This window comes from Scyliorhinus torazame, chromosome 7 (assembly GCF_047496885.1).
Source record: "Scyliorhinus torazame isolate Kashiwa2021f chromosome 7, sScyTor2.1, whole genome shotgun sequence".
Lineage (NCBI taxonomy): Eukaryota > Metazoa > Chordata > Chondrichthyes > Carcharhiniformes > Scyliorhinidae > Scyliorhinus > Scyliorhinus torazame.
Genome location: NC_092713.1, coordinates 233759995 through 233780146, shown reverse-complemented (window position 1 = coordinate 233780146; position 20152 = coordinate 233759995). Strand labels below are relative to the sequence as shown.

Sequence of the window (20152 nt, the reverse complement as noted above, 5' to 3'; positions counted from 1 at the left end):
CACTGCTCCCAGTCTGCTTCACATTACTCCGGTCTGCTTCACACTCTGCCAGGTCTGCTTCACCACTGCTCCCAGTCTGCTTCATACTCTGCCTGATCTGCTTCACGCTCCGCCTGGTCTGCTTCACGCTCCGCCCGGTCTGCAGTGCATCTTGTAGATGGTACACACTGCTGCCACAGTGTGTTTGTGGTGGAGGGAGTGGAAGGGATACCAATCAAGCAGGTTGCATTGCCATGGATGGCGTTGACTTCTTGAGAGTTGTTGGAACTTCACTAATTCAGTTAGGGGAGAATATTCCATTGCACTCCTGACTTGTACCTACTGTGTGTAGATATTGAACAAGGCTTTGTGGGGCGGGGGGGTCAGGCGTTACTCGCAGCATGATTCCTAACCTCTGTCCTGTTCTTGTCACTACAGTGTTTATATGGATAGTCCAATTTAGTTTATGGTAAATGGTAATCCCAAAATGTTGATAGTGGGGGATTCAGTGATAGTGGTGCTATTGAATGTCAAGGGGATGTAGTTAGATTCTTTCTTGTTGGAGATGGTCATTGCCTGTCTCTTATTTGAGTGAATGTTACTTGTCACTTGTCAGCACAAGCCTGGATATTGTCCAAGTGTGTCAGGCATTTATACATGGACTGCTTCAGTATCTGAAGAATCCCGAATGGTGTTGAACATCATCAGCGAACAACTGACTTCGAACCTGATGATGGAAGGAAAGTCATTGATGAAAAAACTGAAGATGGTTGGGCCGAAGGCGCCCCACTGAACACCTGTAGTGATGACCTGGAACTGAGATGACTGATCCCCCCAACAACCATCTTAGTTTGTGCTTGAGCAGTTTTCTCCTGATTCCCATTGACTCCAGTTTTGCTAGAGCTCCTTGATGCCACACTCAGTCAGATGCAACCTTGATGTTCAGGGCAATCATCTCCCCTTACCTCTGGAATTTAGACCTCTTGTCCATGTTTGAACCCATTCTGCAATGAGATCAGGAGCTGAGTGGCCATGGTGGAACCCAAACTGAGCATTAGTGAGCAGGTTATTGCTAAGCAAGTGCCACTTAATTGCACTGTGGGTGACATCTTTTACTGTTGATCAGAGTACATTGATGGGGCAGGAATTGGCTCGGTTTAATTTGTCTTGCTTTCTGTGTACACGACATACCTGGAGCACACATCTTCAGTACTATTGCTGGAATATTGTTGTGGCCTATAGCCTTTGCAGTATTCAGTGCCTTCAACCATTTTGTGTGGAATTAATCAAATTTGCTGAAGACTGGCACCTGTGATGCTGGGACCTCCAGGGGAGGACAAGATGGATTATCCAGTCAGTACTTCTGGCTGAAGATTGGAGCAAATGCCTCAGCCTTATGTTTTGCATTGGATTGCTGGTCTCCTCCATTATTGAGGATGGGGATATTTCTAAAGCCTCGTCTTCCCGTGAGCTGTCTAATTGTCCACTACCATTCATGGCTGGATGAGGCAGGACTGCAGAGCTGAGATTTGGTCTGTTGGATGTGGAATTGCTTAACTCTGTTTATCACTTGCTGCTTATGCTGTTTGGCATGCAAGTAGTCCTGTGTTGTAGCTTCACCAGGTTGACACCTCATTTTTAGATAAGCCTGGTGCGAGGAGCGTTTCTCTCGATTCCCATTGACTTCAGTTTTGCTAGAGCTCCTTGATGCCTGACACACTTGGTAAAGTGCTGCCTTGATGTCAAGGGCAGTTAGTTACTCTTATCTCACCTCTGGATATGCCAGGCCATGAGCTTACAAATTATGGTTGAGTACAATTCTGCTGCTGCTGATGGCCTACAGTGCTTTGTGGTTGCCCAGCCTTGAGTTGAAAGATCTTTTTCAAATCTATCCCATTTAGCATGGTGGTATTGCCACACAAAACAATGGAGATTATCCTCAACATGAAGATATGACTTCTTCTGTATGAGGACTGTGCACTGGTCACTCCAACTGATATTGTCATTTACAGATGCTTCTGCGTCAGGCATGTTGGTGAGGATGTGGTCAAGTATGTTTTTCCCTCCTGTTGGTTCCCTCACCACCTGCCACAGACACAGTCTAGTAGCCATGTCCTTTAAGACTTGACCAGTTTGGTTGGTAGTACATTCTGTGCCCTTGCCACCCTCAGTGCATCCTCCAAGTGGTGTTTGATGTGAGGAGCTTCATTAACTGAGCAGGAGAGGAGATGGGGGCGGTGATGCTAGGTGGAAAACAGCTGAAGGCTTTCTTTCCCATGTTTGACCTGAAGCCAAGAGACTTCATGGGGTCCAGAGTCAATGTTGAGGACTCCCAGACCAACCATCTACCACCGTGCCACCACGCCTGCTGGGTCTGTCCTGCCTGTGGGACAGGACATACCCAGGGATGGTGATGGTGGTGTCTGAGACATTGTCAGTTTCCGTGAGTATGATTATGTCAGGATGTTGCTTGACTGCTCTGTGAAACAGCTCTCCCACATTTGGCATGAGCCTCCAGATGTTGGTAAGGAGGACGTAGCAGGGTCAATATGACAAGGTTTGTCACTGTCATTTCCGGTGCTGGTTGGTCCGTCTAGTTTAATTCCTCTTTTTACGCTTTGTAGAGGTTGAATTCAACTGAGTTGCTGACCATTTCAAGAGGATATTTAAGAGTCAACCACATTTCTGTGCGTCTGGAGTCACATGTAAGCCAGACCGGTAAGGACGGCAGATTTCGCAGTCACTGAATTGTAACAGCACAGAAGGAGGCCATTTCGGCAATCGTGTGTGCACCAGCTCTCCACATGAGCTTTATGACTTAGTGCCATTTCCCTGCCTTTTGTCCGCACCTCTGCACATTGTTGTTATTCAAGTAATCATCTAATGCCCTCTTGAATGCCTCAATTGAACCTGCCTCCATCACACTTACTGGTAGTGTATTCCAGACAAGAACCACTAGTTGTGTGTCTCACATCACATTCTACCGCACACCCCTATGTGGTCTACTGCACTCCCCCGGTCTACTGCACACTCCCCCCTTGATCTGCCGCACATTCCTCTGCAGTCAAACCCCAAACCCCCCCCCCCCCCGGCCCCCCGGGTCTGTCTACCGCACAGTCCTCCTGGTCTACCTTCACAAGGATCTCAACCTGCTTTGCTTCTCACTGCTTCTAATCTGCTTTCAGAGTGATCCTGAGCTGCTGCACAGTCCTCCCGGTCTCCTTCACTCGCCTCGTGGTCTGCTTCACGTTCCCGCTGGTCTGCTTCCCCCTGATCCTGACCTGCTGCACACTCCTCCCAGTCACTTCATCATGATCCTAACTGCTGCACACTCCTCCCGGTCGCTTCACAGTGATCCCAAACTGCTGCACATTTCTCCCGGTCTTGAGTGGTGAAACAGGCTGGAGGGGCTAAATGGCCAATGCATGTTCCTGTGCTTTGATCAATGACCTGCCTGTGCGGCAGATACGATTAGATTTTGTAAATATAGTGCACTTGCACATGGTGGCCATTGGGTGGTGCTTTGGAGCAAATGTTTGAGCTCCATCACCCAGCTACACCATCATCCTCTTCCACCTCGGTTTTGTGCTTTTGTTCACCATACTCAGCCGACTCCTTTCTCATTCCCAATATTTTTTTATTTTTTGCTAATGTTCCCGGGCTCCCATTTCATTCTTGTCCTGTGGGCCTCCAGGCACCTTTTCCTTTTTTGCCCATAATTTAACACAGATAGAAATAGTTTAACATTGTCCTGTTAATTAAACTTATTTTCTGTCTACTGCGCCTTGAAGGATAATTGAATATTTAGGGAAAATAATTATTCCATAAGATTTGGACATAATTTATAACATTTTTAGCTACAACATAATATGTTTGAACAGTATGGTAAATCTAACATGTCTTTTCCTGCAGTGAAGTCAGGGATTGATTTCTTCCAAGTCTTGCCCAGAGAGTGGAATTTATGCCCCTTCCATTTTTATTTTTGTTCCTTGTATAGAATTGTGCGATATCCATTTACTATCAATAACTTCAAATCTTAATTATCATTAACTATACGTGTTACAGGTATCCAGTAATTTCCCAAACCACAAACTGCACCCCTTGCCACTAAATAACGTTATTGGAGACCTTTATTTCCAGGGACCTTTGTATGCAAACTGCGAGCTATGTTGAAAAGGGTCACAGACCTGGCGCGCAAACTATGTTATTTTCTCTCCATAGATGCTGCCTGATCTGCTGAGTGGTTCCAGAATTTTCTGTTTCTTTTCTGGATTTCCAACACCTGCAGCCTAGTTTGTGTTGTTGTAGAACTAAGAGCCTCTGTTTATAGAAGAATTATTTTCCTCCTCGAAAATGGATTTTGTGACTAAAATTGTTAATTGCTGCCTGCTGAAAAGATTATAGAGCTTCAGTACTCCAAATAATTTAAGTAAAAAGTACTTTACACATAGCCTTCCTAATGAGCATGCATTAATTAACAGTGATGAATTGACAACCTTAAATATTTACTTTTATAACTTCAAAAATGGCATAATATAAATAATGATTTTCAATATTCGATTAAAAAAGTTAAAACCCATCAGGGCCAATTTAACAGAATCGAAGGACAATGTGCAGCGATACCACCTGAACACAAATAAATACAACTAAATAGTGCTGAATGGTGAAGTTGCAAGTGTTCAATATTTAAAAGTGACACTGCTACTGAGATCTGTGTTGCATCCTGTTCATATAATAACTAGACTTTGAGATAAATTTTGCTAAAATCTCATTCCACTTTGTTGTAAATGTAAAATAAAAGTCATATTAGAATTCTGTTACATTCACATCCCACGTTATGGCAGACTATGAGAACAATGTAAGATGACAGTATACTGACAGTCCTGTCGATGTTCTTGTGGTATAAACATTTTCAAACTTTTGCTACTTTTAAGGTAGTTGTCAACACGTCGAACTTCATTTGGATGTGTACCTTCATGCGTTGGGAAACACCATTTTCATGGGATTGGGGGCATAATATCTCTAGAGGTGGTCTGCTCCCAATTAGTGGTTGGCGGGTGAGGGGGGAGGTGTTGATGAGGGACTGGGAGTGCAGACAGAACTGCAGGTGGGACAGCAGTGGAGTTGGCCACATTCTGGCCCAATTTGGCAGTCGTGACTGCTGTCTCTGCATGGTCTTAAAAAATGTTGACGAATCTTCATCTTCAAAATGGCTCGAGCAAATGGAAAGTTGGGACTCAGGGTGGGCTAGGGAAAGATTGGTTAGTAAAATGTTATTACTGCTCACTACTTTTTTTGTCCTAACATTCACTTTCTTGCATTAAATGAACAGTTTCAGTGCTGCCACCCTCCAGGTTGCAGCTGGTCAGCTTCAAGGAGCTCCCAACAGCTGCCCGCTCTCTTGCAAAGCTTGAGAGGTCAGAAGGCAAGCTCTTATAAAGCTCCCTAATGAATTTGATCTGCCCAGTTGATGAGGTAGGCAACCCATCCTGCCTACCTATCCATCGTCAGAAAGTCGTCAGAGTTGGCAACAGAGGCAGAAGATCAGCATGCAGGCTGCCAGCACCATATTCTTTGCCATCGTGTCCCTTATCCAGCCCGATTTGGGATGGAAAAATCCACCTTTGTGCCCCCTACCGTCCAATAGCTAGTTAAACAGCAGTACTTTAATCAATGTAACAGCTGTTCGAAAGGTGTTTGTAAGCCTTGCAGAATGGATTAATTATGGTTTCAAAAGCCATATTACAAAATATCGGAAAATGCCCAAAACTGTGTAAGATGACCCACATACAGATAGAGTGAAGACACAAAAACACAAGATGGGGAGAAGAGAGAATAAGAAAGAACTGAATTTAAACAGAGATGACAAGAGGAGGAAGTAAGAGACAACCAGAGGGAGGGGAGAAAGGGAAGGCAAATGGGAAGAATTGTAACTGTTGCTGCCCCACCGGGACCCACCTTTGAAATTCATTTACTTAAAATGGTTGATCTACCAATGGAGCTGTGACAGGTGCTGACAACTCAGCCAGGTCAAATAATTAAGGCCCAAGGTCCAATCTTAGGCTGATTTCCAGAGCATGCAGATGATAAGTCAGTGTTTACGCATCTGTGACCAATTTCTACCTAAGTAGATCAGCCTTCCACCCACATGCCCCTGCTTTCTTTTTGGTTTAGGGATATTATACAGCGGAGAAACAGTTGGCGAATTGATGACGTTAGTGTTGTAGTTCACTGAAGATCAATTGGGTGCTCAGTTGGTGATTATCACGCCTTCCTCACAGAAATGTTACACATATGGAAAGCAGTAGGAAAAACAGCAGGAGTGACAGCTAGGAATCTGGGGAGATTGATCAAAAGATAACATGATTTATGGAGCAAATGAAAAAAACAGGAAGTAAGTGAAAGGTAGACAAAGAGAAAGTTGTCATGTACACTAGAACTACAGAATGTTTACATTTTGATATATGGGACCTGTGAAACCTCAATGTGAAATATTGAGGTAAACCCTCAGTTGTGATGAGAACGATAAATAAGTTTGAAGAGCTTTGTTAGCAGGACTAATTAAAAATTAGTTACAATGAGGGATGATTAACATCTTTTTAGTTTGTTTTGTCCATTTCTTTTGTAGATAGCTTTATTTAAACATGCTGCAGACACATCACTGATTTTATGGATGACAAGTGAATCTTCACATGGCTGTCATCGATTTTTCTTTCACTGCACCATGACTTAGAGTGGTAGGGTGGTGAAGCCAATACTGCTGCTTTTACTGTCAGCTTGTCAAAAGCCACAAAAGAAATCATGCAACCTGCTTTTTATATTTTTTGAAGTTACTCTTTTATTTTGTATTTTTTTCACTCTCCTAACTTGAAGGTGCTGACCCATGCTGAGATCTAGCTCCATCGGGGGTGTCAGCTCTTCAGAAATTAAGAACATAAGAAATGCGAGCTGCAGTAGGCCATTCAGCCCCAAATGACTGCTTTGCTATTCAATAAGATCAGGCGTGATCTACCTGAACTCCATATTCTAGCATTATTCCCATATCCCTTCTATCCCTTGGTATCCAACAATCTATCAACCTCTGTCTTGTATGTACCAATGACAAAATATCCACAACTCTCTCGGTAGGCTAATTCCAAAGACTCTCAACCCTTTGAGTGAAGACATTTCTCATCCCTAGTAGAAACATAGAAAATAGGAGCAGGAGGACGCCATTCAGCCCTTTGAGCCTGCTATACCATTCATTATGCTCATGGCTGATTATGCAACTCAATAGCCTAATCCCGCTCCCCCCCTCCCCCCCCCCCCCCCATATCCTTTGATCCCCTTCACCCTAAGTGCTATATATAACTGTATCTTGAAAACATGCAATGTTTTGGCCTCAACTACTTCCTGTAATACTGTTCTAAATGGCTGACCCCTGATTCTGAAACTGTGCCCTGCACCCCACCCCCCAATCCCTCCTCCCTCCTTTCTAGCTTCCTCAGCCAAAGAAAACATCCTCCGGCATCTATGCTGTCATCCTCCTTAGGAACGTATATCTTTCAATTAGACCATCTCTCAGTCTTCTGAAATATAGGGAATATAAGCTTAGCCTACTCAATCATTTCTCACAAGACAGTCACTTCACCCCAGAAATCAGTCAGCCAACCTCTGCTGCACTCCCTCTAAGGTAATATATCCTTCCTTAAGTAATTATAGAATCCCTGCAGTGCAGAAGGAGGCCATTCAGCCCATCAAGTCTGCACTGACCCTCCGAAAGGGCACCCTACCTCGGCCAAATCCCCCGCCCTATCCCCGTAACTCCGCCTAATCTTTGGACACTAAGGGGCAATTTAGCATGGTCAATCCACTGAAACAGCACATCATTGGACAGTGGGAGGAAACCAAACCAGAGCAGCTGGAGGAAACCCACGCAAACCCATGCAAAGGAGACCAAAACTGTACCACTATTCCAGGTGTGTCTCACCAACACCCTACCTAATTATAATATGACATCTTTACTCTTACACCAATCCCTTTGCAATAAATGCTAATATACCATTTGTCTTCCTAATTTATCGCTGTACCTGCTATATTATGTGATTTCTGCACAGGGACATCCAGGTCCCTCTAGATATCAACATTTTCCAGCTCCCACTATTTAAAAATAATCTTTTTTTTCTACCAATGTGGATAATTTCACAATTCCTCATGTTATATTCCATCTGCCATGTTCTTACCCACTCACTTAACCCTCCAATACTTTTGCAGCCTCTGGTCCATGGTTGACTTTTTCACTTTTGTATCATCAGCAAACATGGATGTAATACACCTAGTTCTCACATAAGTCTTTGATATAGATTGTAAATTGCTGAACCCTAAAACAGAGATCTTTGTTCTATCCAGTAGCTACATCACGCTAATCCGCAAATGACCCATTTGTGCCTCTTTTTGTTACTACTAGACTTGACTATTTCAATGCACTCCCAGCTGATCTATCACATCCTATCCACCATGAACGTGGTCATCCAAAACTCAGTTGCACGTATCTTAATTTGCAGTATGTTCCTTATCATCCCTGTGCTCGCTGATTTACATCAGCTCCTGATAAAGCAACGTTCTGATTTTAAAACTCTCATCTTTGTTTACAGATCCCTCCATGGCCTTACCCCTCTCTATCTCTGTGAGCTCCTCCAGCCCCACACCCTCTGTGATATCTGTGCCCCTCCAATTCTGGTCTCTGGCTTATTGCCAATTACAATTACTCCACTGCCAGTGGCTATGTCTTAATTTGCTGAGGCCCCAAGCTACACCCCTCCACCCCCCTCCACCCCTTCACTTCACTCTCCTCCTTTCAAACACTATTTAAGAGCTACTTCCTTGACCAAATTTATGGTTATCTGGCCTAATATCTCCTCCAAGTGAATCAGTGTCATACTTGGTTTTAGAATGCTGTGAAGCACCTTGGGACATTTAATTAAATTAAAGATGCTGTAAAAATAGAAGCCATTGTTGTTATTTCTGATTACTTTCTGTTTTCTGTCTGTTAACAAATCTCCAATCCAAACTAATATATTACCCCAATTCCCTGAACCTTAATTTAGTGGAATAACCTCTTGGGTGGAATATTATGAAGACAAAAGAGTGGGAAATGTAGCGTGCCCAGTGACTTAATTAGTCAGGATGTGAAATTTTGATTTCCCACTGGCAGTTTGAGATGCAACGATTAAGTTTATGGCATGTTGAAAATTATGCTGGCCTATGGTGGGTTCCTACTTGTAACACCTTGAGCATGCAATGAATACGCATTAGCATAAAAGAGTTTTCAATTAATTTCTACCTTCAAAATAAAGTCAGTGGCGTACGAGAATCGCCTGACATCCGGTTCCCAATTGCTTAAAAGTGGCGTGTGCCAGTCAGCTTTGTGGAGTTGGGACTAGGATAAGCAGGTTTCCATGTGGAACTCTAACACAAGGTGGTGGGTGGTGAAAGGTTGGTGTTCAGATACAAGAGTGCGGAGAAGAAAAGAAAAGTTGGACAGAAGGTGATGTTTGGGTGCAGGGAGGTATAGAGCAGGGTAAGACCCAGTATCCTGAGTGTAGTGGTCCTGAATGGGTAAAGGAGCGATTGAAAGATGGATGAATGGCCTAAAGGGCTGAGTATTGAATGTAACACACAGCATTTTCTGTGGCTTGCTGAAAACATGTTCAACTGCAAATCATGGAATTTACAGTGCAGAAGGAGGCCATTCAGCCCATCGAGTCAACACCAGCTCTTGGCAAGAGCACCCTACCCAAGGTCAACACCTCCACCCTATCCCCATAACCCAGTAACCCCACCCAACACTAAGGGCAATTTTGGACACTAAGGGCAATTTATCATGGCCAATCCACCTAACCTGCACATCTTTGGACTGTGGGTGGAAACCGGAGCCCCCGGAGGAAACCCACGCACACACGGGGAGGACGTGCAGACTCCGCACAGACAGTGACCCAAGCCTGAATCGAACCTGGGACCCTGGAGCTGTGAAGCAATTGTGCTATCCACAATGCTACCGTGCTGCCCCATTGTACAATATTGTACATTGAAATGGAAGGAAGGTCATGTTGCACACAATTTGCCATCTAAAGGGATTCCCTAATAGGTAGTTAAATGCAGTGGAACCATGGATGAGCATGCTCCCACATGGATGTCTGCCCTTCCCACACAGTGTACTTATTGCCGTAACCATGGGTCTCATTCATCCAATTTTCCTGCAACTTTAGGAGCGGGAAGAGAGAATGTGAAGAAGGAGAGCTCTTGCTGTCCAGAAACAGAGGCCTCAAGACCAACAGCAGGCAGCACCAGAGAAAGAGTTGGTCAAGACGCAGACGTCCAGGGAAGGCATTGATAACGGCGGTGCTGGTGTGTCAATGCATCTAGAAGACAAGAACAAACCACCTTCAGATGTCACCGAGGCAATGCCAGCGATATCTTAGGAAGTTCCAGGAAATAGTCATTGGGATATGCTGGATTGTTTGTCATGATGGGCAACCACGTGCACTTGGTAGCCTTGAAGGTTAAATCGGCCCCCAGTTTCTAAGCCAGCCGTGGCATTCAGCGTGCAATGGATGACATATGTCACATCTCAAAAACTGCCACACGTTGGTACACAAAGGAGATGACTGATGCCCTATTTAGTCAAACCAGTGATTTTTTCTACTTTACCGCCAATGGAGTCAGCCAACCTGCTAGGTCAGCCATTTTTGGTGCCATCACCGGGTTTCCTCGTGTGCAAGGTGTCATCAACTGCGCTCATGTGGCCATAAAATCTTCCTGTGAACAATTAGTTACATTTATAAATCACTCCATGAACATACAACTGGTGTGTGACCAGATGAGAATAATCGTCTGTTTGTTTCCCAGGGAGCTGTCACGACACATACATCTTGCACAAATCCCGGCAAAGAAAAGTGCTACAATCAAACTCATATATCCACTAGAACCATCATCGAGCACATCATTGGGCTTCTTAAATGCACTTCTGCTGCCTTGACCAGTCTGGAAGGGCTCTGCACTACATATCCCAGAACAGTGATAATCTGCTGTGCACAACTTGTCACTGAAACAAAGCCACATGTTGCAAGGGGAAGAGCATGAGGAACATTAACCCTCCTCAGGTGATTAAGATTTGTTTGAGCATGAGGAGGAAATAATAAATCCAGATGAGCCTTCCATGGATTCCAGAGCCAGAGCCATGGAGAGATGTGCAATGGGTGCCAGGGACAACCAAACCTACACAAGACACGCACAACAATAACGCGTCTGCATGACCATCGCTCCATCATTTGACCTCCACCACCTTCCTGGAGTGTAGAACGATTCCTGCCACCCTCCCTTGCTGAGTTACCTCAAAACCTGTTTCCTCTAGCACCTATAACAGTATATGTAGCAGAGATTTGTAATACACACTTGCTAATAAGTGCTGCTACCAAGAATATTTTAGGAACATGTGTACATCATGTAACAACCTGCCTTGCCTAAAGCAGCATTGCTTTCAATGCAAATGTACCTGTCTCATTTATACCCCTGAGATTGAACGGGGCCAATACATCTCGAGTGCATAGATGGTGTTTCAGCTTTGTCTGCATTTAAAGCCATGCTCCACAAAATGATCATCTCAGATGTAGCAATTCATATAAATATTTCTTCACTGTCGCTGGGTCAAATTCCTAGAATTCCCTCCCTAACAGCACTACGGGTGTACTTACACTACATGGACTGCAGAGGTTCAAGAAGGTGGCTCATCACCGTCTTCTAAAGGGCTATTGGTGAGGGGCAATAACATTGCTGGCCTAACCCACATCCCATCAAAGAATATGTTAAAAAATGCATGATAAGCAGCAAAGCCTTTCAGGGATCAGGAATGTGTCCCTATTTCTTTTCCAGTCATCCCACTGTGGGAAATATGGGATTTGTTATGAGTTACTTCTGATACTATGACGTGCCACCGTAAATTTTAAGAATCGCGAATTGCAGAAAATTAGTTATATTGTGCATCTATTTCCAAGTGCAAACTGTATGGAAAAATCAGAATACCACCTTTGTACTCATAATTTTTAAGTTTTCTTTTCCTCCTGCCAGCTCTAGGTGCTACCCTAACATCATCAGCTAAGGTCGATGTAGTTTGCTCCATGTGATGCCCCTTTGCCTTGGATGACTGGTGTCCTCTGGAAAAATGGGACCTCGAGTACTCCAGACTGCTGAGCGTCTCCTGCACTAGTATAACTGTGTTCCCTTGGCCTCGCCTGCTGGAGCTGTTGGGGTCAAATGTGGAGGGGATGAGGAAATGCTGCCAATCTTGAGGGTGTCCTGAGAGGAAGGCCCCAGGGAAGCTGGCACTCACTCTTCAACTGTGTGTACGATGCCACTGTGCTGTCTTCCTTAGATAATGGGGATTCTGAAGGAAGGTCCAGGTACCTTGTCCCCCTTTCGCCGAGCCACTGCTACACTGAGCCCAGTGCGAGGGCGATGAACTGCAGGTCAGAGTGCATATGAATGTAATCCTTGACCTGGCTCCCCATGGCAATCGCCATCCCTCCAGAATCAAATTAGAGATTGTCACAAATTAAGTACCCTGTGTGATCATTTGCCACCACCAGGTGGTTGCTTCATCCTCCTTATGCTGGCCCATCTAGCTTCCCCATTGCCATAGGTCTGACTTCCTCCTCTCCAGCACTCACCATTGCCTCTTTCTCAGCTGGTGTGAGGAGCCTAAGGTCAGGCACACCTCCTTCAATACATCTCCTGTCTGTCTGCTTGTCTTGTATGACAAAGTGCAGAAACAGTGACATGTCATGTAACACCTAACCCCCGTGTTTGCAGGCATCCCGATTACTCATATCGTCCTATTTTTCAATTGTGGCATCCAACTGCCCGCAAATAGTAAATTTCCAGTTACTTTGTCCTCAATTGCCATGTGGCAATAAGGCGGAACATGCATTCACTCTTCTGACATAGCTGACAACTCGCACTTGAGAGCCTCTTGTTGAAGAGGTTCTCTGCTTTGACAAAGAGTTATCAGACTCGAAACGTTAGATCTTTTCTCTCCCTACAGAATTTGCCAGACCTATTGAGATTTTCCAGCATTTTCTCTTTCGCCTCTTGTTGAAATTGTGACACATGCAGGTTGTTCACCATTTCCTGCATTGGACCTAGGTTTTCCTGTCGCCTCAGGGTTGTTTACTGGCCTTCTTGGTCTGACGGGAGGGTCTTCAGGGAAGAGCACCTCCGGTCTTTCCCTAACAGCCTGGAGGAAAACCTGCAGGGAGGCATCCATGGGTCCAGTCTGTTTTGGTGGTCAGACGTTGCTACGATGTTTATACAATTATCAACTAGTGGTGGAACATCCTGTAGAAAGATGGCCTCCCTGTTTGAACAGGAGACTATTGAAAGACCACATGTAGATGCAGAATTGTTTCCTGACAGTGCGTTTGGCCAATGAAAAGCTTCCCCGTTGCTAAATCACATTTGTTTGCATGCAAGCCACTGGCATTTAGAATTTTCATTATAATCATTGGGAAAAGGCAAAAAGAGAGAAAGCGCAAATGGCATTGGGAGTGACATGCTGGTGACAAGATCCTGACCCTTTATGGTACTTTGCTCAGCTGACCATATCGGAATTTAGTCATTGAGCATTGACAGATTATATAAACACACACAGCATCAAAATTATCCTGATCCTTTCCTCAGCTACTGTACGCAATTTTTTTCTTTCTAGCAAGAGCGACCATCAGAAGCAGGAGCACCGGCTGATTCACACTTCCTTAACCCATGCTGAGACAAATTCTAGCATTTGAACTGTTAGATTAGTGGACGTTAGCAGCAGTGAAATCTTATTTTGGTGGCAGTGCAAATCAGTCACTAGCAAACCACAGCCTGTTTTTATACCATGCTGAGTTTCTTTCTAGTAAGCTGTAAAATAGGCTGTGATTTACTTTGGAACGCTGTCAATATAATTTTTAGAATGCTAGAATATTTCCTGGCACTTGCTCAAGAATCAAACTTTCTGATTTGCATATAGCATCACAGACGGCCTTTTGCCCACTAAGCTGTCAGGGAGCTCTGATTTTCCATGGTTATGACAATGCATCTGCAACATGCACCATTCGCATTTACAAAAATAGATGGGGTAATAATATTGCAGGTAGGCCTGGATCACCCTGTCCTATAGCTGCTGTCAAGAATAAGAAGGATTTTTAAATTTGCAAAATCACTTGGCTGTGTTCCAAATGTAGGTGATGGGATTATTTTCTCTTACACCATCGATGTGTGCAACAATCATCTTCACTCAAGTCGCAATTACCAACAGCATAATTTATTGCCGCTGGAGTCACATCACCAATTGAGGAGTTCACAGAAGCAGTAGGATGAAACACAGTAAATACTCTTCCTTGCTAAGGGCTGCATTCTATCCTCTCTGTCTGCTGCTGCTGCAGCTACATGGCCCATTAGGTCAGGACACCAATTTAATTTCAGAACCTACATCACATTTAAGGGAGTATCATTAGTGATATGACATTAAAAATTCAAATTACGAAATGTAACAATATTCTTTTACCATCTAGATCGCAGGATTTAAAAAAAAAAACACTAAAACTAAATGAACCTTTGTATTATGATTTTCTAATCTTCTTTAAAAGTATAATAATCCTGCATTTGAGTATGACTCATGATCTGAATAATTGTCTGACATCATTTAAGGTGCATTTTCTGAACCTGGCGCCTGTCCTGACTCACTCTCCAATTAAGGTAGCAGTAGGACATAAGAGAATACATGGGGATTTGCTTCTACACCATCACTGCAGTCTGCCAGCCATAATTTCAGCCTGTGTTGCTATTTCTATTCCCAAGCTGTTTCAAAGTGAACATTATAAAAGTAGAAAATAATATCTCAAGGATGGGATGAAACATTCAGGGCTAAAGTGCCTCAAAATTCAGTCTCGCCTCACTAAATTGCCTTCTGGCATGATGACCGAGAAATGTTCAAAGATGTCAGGGCTCAAGCCGTGATGTTCAATATGTTATTCTTATGCTACATATTCTGAGATTGTCTTAGTTGCCCTCATAGCTAAATCAATACGTTTTGTTTACCTACTGTAAAGTGTTTTGGGATATCCTGAGGTTGTAAATAGAGCTACGGAAAAAACAGGCTTTTTTGGGGATTTGTTACCTGCAATGCAAACTTTGAAAGCACCATTGGGAAGCAGTGTGTTAACTCTGCCTCAGTGCAAAATTTTATATTTTAAACACTTACATTTATTTTGCATCATTACATACATATTTAAGATGAGCAAGTGATCCCAGCTATAATAATGATAATAACTGCAGGGACCAAGGGGCTTAGCGTGCTTGGCAATGGTAGAGATAAGTTACTTTTTTCTGTAGCTGGAGCTCCATTAGCAGTAAAACTCAAATAAAAAGCAAAATACATCAAACATCAGTTTTAAAATTTGCTACTGGTCTGACTAATTTGCATCCTATTGGATGGTTACAGCTAAGCTGTTTTGGAGTAAATATTATAACCATACTCCATGCTGGGACCATCCTCAAAATGTGAATTAGGTTTTTCAATGTAATGTTGCATTTGATATCATTTAAGAGGTTATCTATCATAATTTCATAAATTGTAACAATAGGATCGTAGCAAGAGACACCATTTTATAATTGGGTGTGTCATGGAAGCATTAGTAAAGGTAGACCTGATTCAAAAATCTTTTTCTGACCTTTTCAACAGAGCTCACACAGGTGCCACTACATTGACTTTCTTCTTAGTGACACCAGTGCAGAGGATTGGTAAATATCCATTAATTTTAAAAACTATACTGGAAAATACACCGCAATCTGATGAAGGCTACACTGCACTAGAGAAAGCTACTGTGACAATGCAAGAAGTAAACCATAATATCAATGAATTCAAGAGACTAAAGGAAGTAGGTAAGAATGTTTTTTTAAATTTTTCCAAGATGTTTATTTCTCTTCTGAAATTGGCTACATCTCCATTTACTCTTATTATAGATGGAGGAAAGTTGTACATGGATATTTTCATTTCGATCATTGTCAGTGTTGTTTGCCATCTTATATCATAGAATCTCTACAGTGCAGAAGAAGGACATTTGGTCCATCAAGTCTGCACCAACCCTCTGAAGGAGCACTCTACCTAAGCCCACTCCCGTGCCCTATCCCAATAACCCCTTCACCTAACCTACTAACTAAAGGGCAATTTATCATGGCCAATCCACCTAACTTGGACTGTGGGAGGAAGCAGAGTACCTGGAGGAAACCCAGGCAGACACGGGGAGAATGTGCAAATTCACATAGACAGTCACCCGAGGTCGGAATTGAACACAGTTCCCTGGTGCTGTGAGGCAGCAGTGCTAACCACTGTGCCCCGTGCCACCTTGTGGTCTAGGGAGAGGCAGCTTTACATAATAATTCATTATGTTTACATAGTTCCTTTATGGTAAAATATCTCAAAGAGCTTCACAAAGAATGATTTATATACAGGAACTGGGAGAGAGGTTAGGAGGGGTGTCTGAGTTGTTAAAAAGGTTAGCTTTGAGGAGGCGTTTGGAAGTAGAGACAGTTGTAGCCAAGCAGATGGGTTTAGAAGATGAATTCCAAGTACAGCACCCATAAGCGTTTAAAGACCTTGTACTGAGTCACCATTGACCAGAAAGCTAACTGGACAAATACCATAAATAATGTGGGTATAAGAGCAAATCAAAGGCTAGTAACCCTGCGGCAAATAACACACTCCTTGACTCGCCAAAGCCTGTCCATCATCTACAAGGCACAAGTCGGGAGTGTGACCTGCCTGGATAATTGCATCTTCAACAACACCCAAGAAGCTTGTCAACAGGGCAAAGCAGTTCATTTGATAGGCACTCAACCCCCACCTTAAATATTCACACGCTGCACATCATGGCAGCAATTTTCACCATCTACAAGATGCACTGCAGCAACTCACAAAAGCTCCTTCAACAGCACCTTCCAAACCTACAATCTTCAACACAAAGGAAAATAGATGCATGGAACATCTCCGCCTCTGCTTCCAGGTACCATGCACTAAGAGGGCTTTGGGATTGGTCCATGATTATGCTTGCAAAGTACTGCAGTGATTTGCCATTGCCTTCTGCGGTATGGCTGACCAGGAAACTATCACACTCTTACTGTCTGCCATCAGGCAAAGGGAACACCACCACCTGCATATCCCCTTCTAAGTCACACAACATCCTGACTTGGAATTGTATCATTGTTCATTTATCATTGCTGCGTCAAAAGCCTGGAACTCCCTCCATAACAGTACTCTGGATGTTCCTATACCACATGGACTGTGGTAGATCATCCTGGAATGTGAAGATAGCCCCCAGATTCTATTCCCTACTGCAAATCCCAAACATTCTTCTTAAACCACTTTCCTTTGTTCTCTCCAAACTCACAAAGTACAAAGAAAAGTACAGCACAGGAACAGGCCCTTCAGCCCTCCAAGCCTGCGCCGACCATGCTGCCCGGCTAAACAAAAATCTTCTACACTTCCGGGGTCCGTATCCCTCTATTCCCATCCTATTAATGTATTTGTCAAGATGCTCCTTAAACGTCACTATCGTCCCTGCTTCCACCACCTCCTCCGGCAACGAGTTCCAGGTACCCACTACCCTCTGTGTAAAAGAAACTTGCCTTGTACATCTCCTCTAAACCTTGCCCCTCGCTCCTTAAACCTATGCCCCCTAGTAATTGACCCCTCTACCCTGGGAAAAAGTCTCTGACTATCCACTCTGTCTATGCCCCTCATAATTTTGTAGACTTTTATCAGGTCGCCCCTCAACCTTCTTTGTTCCAGTGAGAACCTCCAACAGCATATGCGAGGAGCTCATGTATCTCTTCATCACACAGATTGAGACAATCTAATCAGGTGTCTCTGCCTGGTCCATCCCTTTCACTAGCTCACGTGGCCAAACTTCCTTTCATGCTAGCCTTTGTCCTTGCTTCGGACCCGCATCTTTCTCTAGTTTGTCTCCTATCTTCCCGTGCCTTCTCCGAACTCGCCTATTCCATGAAACCCACCTCGTGTTGAACTGATCCTATGCCCACTAAATTGCAGATTATTCAACTTCCTTCTTGAATCTTTCTTTTCAGGTGTTTCCCTCTCTTCTATAAATCTTTTGCTATCGCCCCTCTCCTCAAAAAAACAAAGCTTCATCCTACCATCCTTTGCAAACCACTATTCCATTTCTTTTTTTATTCCAATTAAGGGGCAATTTAGCATGGCCAATTCACCTACCCTGTACATCTTTTTGTGTTATGGGAGTTACACCCACGCTGACACAGGGAGAATGTTCAAACTCCACACGGACACTGACCCAGGGCTGGGATCGAACTCGGGTCCTTGGCACCGTGAGACAGAAATGCTAACCACTGCGCCACCGCGCTGCCCCTTGATTCAAGACTCTGGAACCCATGTGAAACAATATTTATGTTCTCTGTGGTCTTTGTACTGCATAGCCTTCTGAATTGTGAACAATCTTTTATGATTTTGCCCATATATCAATGACTCTTGTAATTCTATAGTTCTGTCTACACTATTACTATGCAACCAATCTTTGTGTTGTTGAAAAACTTGGATATACTGCTCTCTACTGTTTCTTTAAATAATTAATAAATATGGTGAATAGTTGTAGCCCCAGGACAATTCCTTGTGGAACACCACTTGCCACTTCCTTCCAAGTACAGTGCATTCCCATTATCTCTCCTCTTTGTATTCTGCCATCTAATCAATCTCCAGGTCAATAATTTACTTTCAGTTTCTTAAGCCTTAATTTTATCTAACAGCCTCTTGTGTGGAACCTTACCAAATGCCCTCTCAAGTGGTGGAACAAGACCATAGAGAGTTCTGAAAACAAGTGTGACAATTTGAAATCACTGAGATGAAAATGGGTAGGGATCAGGAAGAAGAAAGGCAATATGTAATGGCAGCACGCACAAAAAACAATTGTAGGTGGATTTTTGCTGGAGTAATGCTGATACCATGGGTTGTAGAGAAGCCAGCTTGAATGAATTTAAAAGGAAATGGTGGAGAAGTGGGAGAAGTAATGCACAACAATGATAAACTTTTGGATCTTAAAGAGGCAGGGAAGAACTGGGACAAAGGCTAAAGAGGAGAGAAAGGAAGCAATCAAGATGGGCCTTTAAGGTCAGGTATTAAGAAAATTTTGTAGATGGTTGGAACAACATTTGAGAAAAGTAAGAGGCTGTAATTTGGGTTTGGATTGGTTTTGATTTATTGTCGCGTCTACCGAGGTACAGCAAAAAGTATTGTTCTGCATACAGTCCAGACACATCGTTCCAGATGTGAAAACAAAAAGGATATACATAAATTCTTGTTGCAAACATGGGATTAAGGAGTAATAATTAGGTGGTTAAGTTCAGGATTGGGGGAGATAGAGGGAACAATTAAGGGAAAAGCTGCACATAACATTTGTGGATGTGTAAGAAAGTCACATTTGAACTTTAAAAACCTGGCACATGCTTTTGTGCTCATATTTTATATTTCTCCAATCCCAACAGCAATGAAATACAGCAGACAAGAAAATCTTTCAATAAGAGATACAATTAGCAGAATAAACAAGCATTCCATTGCAAAGAAAGCATCCAGACTCAGCCAAGTTTTTAAACATGAAACTGGAATCCTTCCAAAAGTAAGTTCTTTGGCCAGAAGTTTATTGCCTAGATAAAAATATTAGCAAGTTTACATTGCATTTTACAAGTAAAATGATAGTGTTGTCTATTAGCAATAATGCAATTACTGTGAATAAGCAGCAAATCCAGAGTCAACCTAAACTGAAATGAATTGGACTTATTCAGATGGTTCATAATGTTATGAATCTGACGCAGTTTGCATCTCTAGATTTCAGATTTCTTAGTCGAGCTAAGAAAAAAAAGTGACATATATGTGTGGTGGGATGAACATCAGATTCAGCAAATGATAATATGGTTCAATCAATCTAAACGTCTAAAACTGAGTCAGAAGTGACCACAAAAGCCACAGGATCCGATCTACCTGCCGTGCCGTGCTTGAACAGGAGCACAGCTCAGCCAGTAGATGCTGAGTGAAGCCTCCCGCAGCCTTCCCAGCAGCCCTACACCTCATGGG

The 20152-nt window shown here is 43.3% G+C and overlaps 1 protein-coding gene across 1 annotated transcript in view; it reads left to right on the top strand.

Moving 5' to 3' along the window:
- The window catches only part of arhgef37 (Rho guanine nucleotide exchange factor (GEF) 37), a 158993-nt gene that overhangs the window by 73398 nt on the left and 65443 nt on the right, over nt 1-20152 (top strand). The window contains 2 exon segments of the mRNA XM_072512145.1: nt 15737-15936; nt 19567-19697. Of these exon segments, the coding sequence (XP_072368246.1) occupies nt 15737-15936; nt 19567-19697 (331 nt within the window).